The sequence below is a fragment of the Colletotrichum godetiae genome (genome assembly GCF_030913485.1).
Source record: "Colletotrichum godetiae strain CBS 193.32 chromosome Unknown BDP55scaffold_2, whole genome shotgun sequence".
Taxonomy (NCBI): domain Eukaryota; kingdom Fungi; phylum Ascomycota; class Sordariomycetes; order Glomerellales; family Glomerellaceae; genus Colletotrichum; species Colletotrichum godetiae.
The window spans coordinates 208,976-214,975 of record NW_026851250.1 but is presented as its reverse complement, the minus strand read 5'-3'; the positions used below and the strand labels follow the sequence as shown (position 1 = coordinate 214,975).

At 56.1% G+C, this 6,000-nt stretch overlaps 2 protein-coding genes across 2 annotated transcripts; one reads left to right on the top strand and one right to left on the bottom strand.

The window, feature by feature from the left end:
• Positions 1-1,374: 1,374 nt before the first annotated feature.
• On the top strand, positions 1,375-1,884 carry BDP55DRAFT_625851 (uncharacterized protein; the record flags this gene model as incomplete). Its single annotated transcript, XM_060571544.1, has 1 exon — positions 1,375-1,884. One exon carries the CDS (start codon positions 1,375-1,377, stop codon positions 1,882-1,884), a length of 510 nt encoding a protein of 169 aa, XP_060436009.1.
• Positions 1,885-2,668: 784 nt separating this feature from the next.
• BDP55DRAFT_689383 (glutamate-cysteine ligase) lies at positions 2,669-5,423 on the bottom strand (the record flags this gene model as incomplete). The annotated part of the gene is made up of 5 exons (XM_060576732.1): positions 2,669-3,808; positions 3,967-4,675; positions 4,798-4,952; positions 5,086-5,151; positions 5,337-5,423. 5 exons carry the CDS (start codon positions 5,421-5,423, stop codon positions 2,669-2,671), a joined length of 2,157 nt encoding a protein of 718 aa, XP_060436008.1.
• Between the last annotated feature and the right edge of the window lie 577 nt (positions 5,424-6,000).

Here is a 6,000-nt window from a genome sequence, read left to right as displayed (position 1 = left end):
CACCGGGTCCAGATCTGGTTGGATCTCATCAAACGATCTGACACCCGTGTGTCTGCGCAAGGGTGCGTTTCCATCCGTCTCTGGTCGCGCTACCGCTCAACCGGCTCGCCAATCTCCAAGCATCAACTTGTCACATCTGACGGCCTGGGTGTGTATCGACCTCGTACCGTACGCCAATGGTCTTGGTGGGCATCATCGCAGCCGACCTTTGGTGACCCGTAACAAGTCCACAATACCATTCCTACGGCCGTTCGCCATGCCTGCCCGCTGCCGCTGCCAAACATCCACAGCACATGGCGATCCAACAGCCAATACGAATATTCAAAGTCAGCTAGTGGTAGCAACACCGCCTCGCGTTGCTGAACCAGTCCCAAATTGCTCATAATCCCGTGCGCGGGAAACTAGCTCCTGTCTCGTCAATAGCGTGGTCCGTAAAGACCTCGCATCGCACGTCCAGCCCAGCCTGCTACGTCATGATGGTCCGGCAATCGAACCATGGCGCCTCACATCGATCAAGTCCGCATGCGGTTGCCACCTCCAGCCCTCCTCAGCCTGCCCACACGACTCCCACGCGACATGTCAGAGTGGTGGCCTTTCCGAACGCAGCGACATGGCCATACCAAAAGCAAGGCTGTCGTGAAAGCGCCGCCTTCTCTCCCTACCTCATCAAATGTCGTGGCGGCGACGCTATCGGTATAGGAACGTAAGGAAATGAGGCACAGTTGGGTTCTCAAGTCCTGGACTGTACTTCCATGCATGACCGTTCAGCCTCCGTCTCATTCGCTCAGAGACTCTTCCAATCTAGTAAGGGGTCAAGGACAGCAGTGGAATCCTTCCAGATTATCTGTAGTGCTGGCTTCGATCTGCGGTTCTAAGCCTAGACGATGCGGTCCGCTAGTTCTGCCACATCACTCGGCAGAGCTCAAATCGCCTAGCTGAACTGCACAGTTGCACACGACCTCTCCGCGAGGGCTCCAAGTGACAGGTCGTGGCTTGGCTCTGGTTTGAAGATGATGCCCGAACTCCCCCTTGGATTCTCTTCGGCTTCTTGACGCTGTGCTGGGGAAAGATGCACCGTGCCAGCACACGTCGCTGCCGGTGTGCTATGTCTTTTGTCTCACAACACGGGGTAGGGATGGTTCGATCTAGAGAAACGGGCAGCCGAGAGTATATCAAACCAAACACAGACAGCTAGCTGCCTGCCCCAAGTGGCAACGTGGCTGGCCATCTACGGAGGAATGTCGTCTCGAGATCACCTCAAATTTGCCGGCGAAATGGGCGGGCAACCAAAGGGGATCGCCCGCTTTCGAACCAGCCGGCTCCAAATCATCAACGCCATAGCGCCCTGTCATTGAACTGACCTCGTTGCATGCCATGGCCAATCCTCCCCAAACCGAATTGCCGGTGCAAATATTCCCGCCACAGAATCGCACTTGTTTGGCGTGCGCCATGGTCGAGATCCAAGACACGGCCTGGCGGTTCAGCAAGCTCATCCAGTTCAACTGGTCTAGAGCGCGCTGTGGCTCGCGCCTTCTCGAGAAACATCACACGAACCACCCCGTGTCGATTTCACTTTCGGGTTTGGCGTTTGGCTTGCTAACAGGGCAAGCAAGCAAGTCAGTCTACGACACGCCTCTCCACACACCCACCCCCCCTTCTAGTTTCCCAGATTACCGGCTTCCCGGGTCATCCCTTCCCTGGAAACTGGAAATGGGAGATTCCATCAGCATGCGCCATTCCAATTTCTCCATCATGACCTTACGGCCGGTCCCAGCTTTCCGGAACATTGCCATGCGGCGTGGAAGCCAAGGGCAGTGGAATTGCCGCACAGCCTCGAGTCAAGAGGCTACAGAAAAGTGCATTCGTCATGTGGAAGCCCGATGACTGTCTCAGTTTCGAGACGCCTCGGGATTGTAATGACACGTTTGCGCAGATACTTCATTTTCCAATGGATCGTGAAGAATACCGCCACGGGCTCTGAGTTACTTTCAGAATCCCTGGCTTCCTACTAGTCTAGCTCTTTGCAAAAAGGAGACAACCATTGCTCCGTTGGAGAAAGACGGGAAGTGCGCCAGGTTTCCGCTCTCACGGGAGCTGTAATTTTGACGCCTTCAGTCTAGGTAAGTCAGCCTGATGATGTGCCTGCGTTGGGCTGGGGACTTGTGGCCTGTCACTCGATCCAAGATCGTGGACCACCTCAGATTCACCTGGGGCTTGGATCTTGGATCGACGACGTAGGATCACATTGAGACATGTTCGCGACCAGCTACGGATTCGGTTTAATCCACATTGACATTGACGTTGGTTTTTGAGTCCACGCCTGCGGCTGACGTCGGCGTGGCGCTCTCTCTCCCCTTTTCCTACTGACATACCGAATACATCATGAGTGAACTTGTCATTGATGTCTTGATGCATGCTTTTGGGTCTATGAGTTCATTACGTGTAGGAGAATCCTTTCCTAAGCGTTGCCGAATGCGAGCTTTCATGTGGCTAATGGCGTTTGAGACCCTGTCGCCCTATTCTCTTCCTTCACCCCTTGACCTACGGGTTCTCGCCTTCCTACTCTTTGCTTTTTAGTGACCCAGTGCCTCGGTCGTGATGATGTCTCTATGTCTCCGTAGCACTAGTAGTTAAATCGCCCTACGTACCTGACGTACGGTTACGGCGTCTATGCCTGTTCAGAATGCTTCCTCTTCCTCGCGGAGACCTCCGGTTGCTGCTGTTCGCCGCCGCAGCCCCGGCGGAAATTCCCGAGCAACTTCGGCAGGCCGTGAATATCCAACCCCGCAAACCCAGCCCCGGCCGTCTCGCGCTCGCCAATGGCGACGACGGCGGCAATGATATCCTTTTGCACCTCCTCGGACACGACGCTGTCGTGCGCGTAGTCCGGGTGGACGTCGACGAGGTTGCGGAGCCAGCGGGCGGCGGTGTCGAGCTGGCCCGAGGCGCGCTGGCTGATGAGGCGGAGGTAGGTGTCGAGTTCGCAGCGGGTTTGGACATCGACGTTTACGCTGTCGAGGTAGGATTCTACTAGGGGGATCAGGCCTGGGAATGCGACGCCGTCCGGGTCGGAGGAGGACATGGTGTCCGGGTGGCTGCCGTTGATGATGTCGTTGACTGTCATTTCGGCGTATTCGTCTTCGACGGGGCCGACGGGGGTTGGGGGCCGGCTGGGGACTGCTGAGCCTGGGCGGGAGCCTGGTCTCGAGGTGCTGCTGTCTTCGCCGTTCTGACCCTGGGTGAAGTTGTTGACGCGGACTTGGCGGCTGGGGAAAGGGTTCCTGCGGAAGAAGAACTTCTCCTTGAGGACTGCGTCGACGGCGTGTGCACGCTCCATGTTTTCGTCGACTTTGGTGATGGGGATGTAGAAGTTGAGGTCGAATGAGAGGATGGCGCGAGTGACGAGGACCATGAAGACGCTGAACGCCGCGTTCTCGAAATCGGTGAGCTGGATCTCCATGGGGCGGAACTCGACGCGCCAGCCGATGGAATTGTCGGCGGGAGGGGGTTTGAAGCGCATGTGCTGCCAGTTTGTGGACTGGAGGTTCTCAAAGTGGTCCGTCTTGGAGAGGTCGAGCTCCTGGAGGTCTTCTTGGAAGACGACGATGGGGTCGCGGATGAAGAGGTGAGCAAAGTGGGTGGCGAGGCGGTCGTCCATGCCACCGTCCATGAGTTTGGATTTGATGGCGGTGTCGATGACGAGGTTCGGGTCGAGGTATTCCCGGCGGAGGCGCGGGTCTGTGGAGATGTAGGTTGAGTTTGAGGCGTAGCGGGATTTGGGGATACGCCAGCGGTCGTTTTGAAGGGGCTGATGTGGTGGTGTTAGCTTTTCTTTACATGAGGATGTCTTGATATGTGCTTATATATGTACAGGTAGTCGTGGTGTGAGATGAGAAGAGGGAGTGAAAGTGAGGAAAGTGTGTGCGAGTTGAGTTGTCCAGCTTGTGCCTGTCTGTGATATCTTACCTTTTCTCCCAGTTCCTCAGGGGTTCTGCAGTCCACGGCCCGGCTGATTTGGTTCCACCTCACATCGGTGTTGGCCAGGAACCCCTTATACACGGGCGTGGCAGCCGTCAGGGCGAGCATGATGGGCCCCAGCGGGCTGAGCTGGTCGTACATCTTGCGGCCCTCGGTGATGTTCTTGGCCTGGAAGGTGATTTGCAGACAGCAGCTGCCCATGCCGAACGCCATGGCGTCCATATGGATGTAGTTATCCGGCGCGGCGCCGTTGCGGACGTCGTCGTCCTCGGGCCAGTTGTGGAGGTCGTGGTCGACGGTGGGATCCTTCCAGGGGTTGGGCGTGTTGGTGTCGTGGAAGACAGGGACGTTGACCTGGACTTTGCGGCCGCGGCGCCAGCGGATGTTGGCGGCGAGGGTGGGGAAGCGGATATGCGGGTTGGCGATCTCGTCGGGGACGAACTGGGAGCGGAGTTTGGGGCCTGAGGGCGGGTAGTAGGGTTCCGTGAAGTCGCCCGGGCAGCCGATGCGGGGAAAGGTTGTGAGAGTGATGGGGTACTCGTTGCTGTGCATGTGGTCCTTTGCAATCTTGCGGCGGAGCTTCATGTCGGGTTCGACGTCGAGGAGTTCCTTGAAGCCGATGCCCCAGGGTTTGCCGGGGGTGGCTTCGAGCATGAAGCGGCCGAATTCCGGGTGGAAGACGGGGAGGGTTACCGATCTGTGTGTTTGGGGTTAGCTTCACCATGGCAAGGCATTTGATTAATCTGTCCTCTTTGATCTGCGTGATGGATCGCGGCACGTTGGTGGATGAGAATAGGGGGGAATAGACAGGGAACGTACGACTGTTCCCTGGCGACTTCCTGGAGCTCTGGTACGCAGCCTCCCTCCTTTGCGAGATCCGGGCTCTCGGCGAGTGCCGTGAGAATCTCGGCTTGTCTGAGAGACAGACGGACCTTGGGCTCATCCTTTGAGTAGGTCACAACCAAGTACTCGACCTTTAGTGAACATCGTCAGCCTTCGGGCTCTCGTCTCTTGCCATGAAAGAATGAACGATGCCATGAGAGGACGATACGTCAGTCCTCCCGGGGTGAGGACAGAGCATTGTATCTCACAACAGTTTCCACATACCTCATCTCCCCAGAGCATAGCATCGCGCTCTTTGCTCTTGGCCTTATTCCATATCTCTAGGAGTTGCTAATTTCACCCGAAAAGACTCAGATCAGCAACACTTTCATGACCCCGGAGGACCAACGACAGCCTCGAGTGAGGTCGTTTCATAGCGAGAGAAAGAGGCGCTCGAACCTTGATACCCCACTCACGGACCTGGTCAGCACTCTTCTTGGCCTCTGGCCAGTCGAGAGGGGTTCCTAGTGCTCTACATTGGAAGTGTTAGCAACTTTGCGCTGTGGACTACATGGACTGAGAATTGGGAGTGTGTGGGAGGTAGGAACTTGCAGGAGACCCATGGTTTCGTCGATATGTCTGCGGCTTTGCTCGTAGTTGTTGTTTTGGGAGGAGGTGCGGCTACGGCCGGGTTTGGCCGGTGATCGGCGTTTTGGACGATGACGGAGTTATGAAATAAAACGGCCCGAGAAAAAGTAGGAAATTCCGCGCGCCCGCGGATGGCAAAGTGCGATATTAAAAAAGAAAAAAAGTGCGATATTAGAGTAGTTGGTGTAATATCAGCCGGAGAGCATTTACTGTAAAACCACTCTCTACGGCTCTACAGGTGTTGAGACAGAGACGTTGCCCGGTATGGAGGGGTTGGTTTTCTGATAAGACGTCAGACCAGGCTGATTGTCGTTTTTTTTTCCTGGCAGGCTCACGATGCAAGGGTCCAGGGCGGAAAACAAGGCGGATTCGTTCGAAGTGGGATGGCGGCGCTTCGTAAAGGGTGGGAACGTATTTTCTTCAATGGTTGTTTTCTCTCTTGCGATTGCGCAATGGTCTCGGCAGCCGAATGGGAAGCCCTGGTCTTTCTGTACGGATAGTCCAATTGGTAAGGTGGTTGGTGGTCAACTTGGGTCGTAGGCGCAGGCAAGT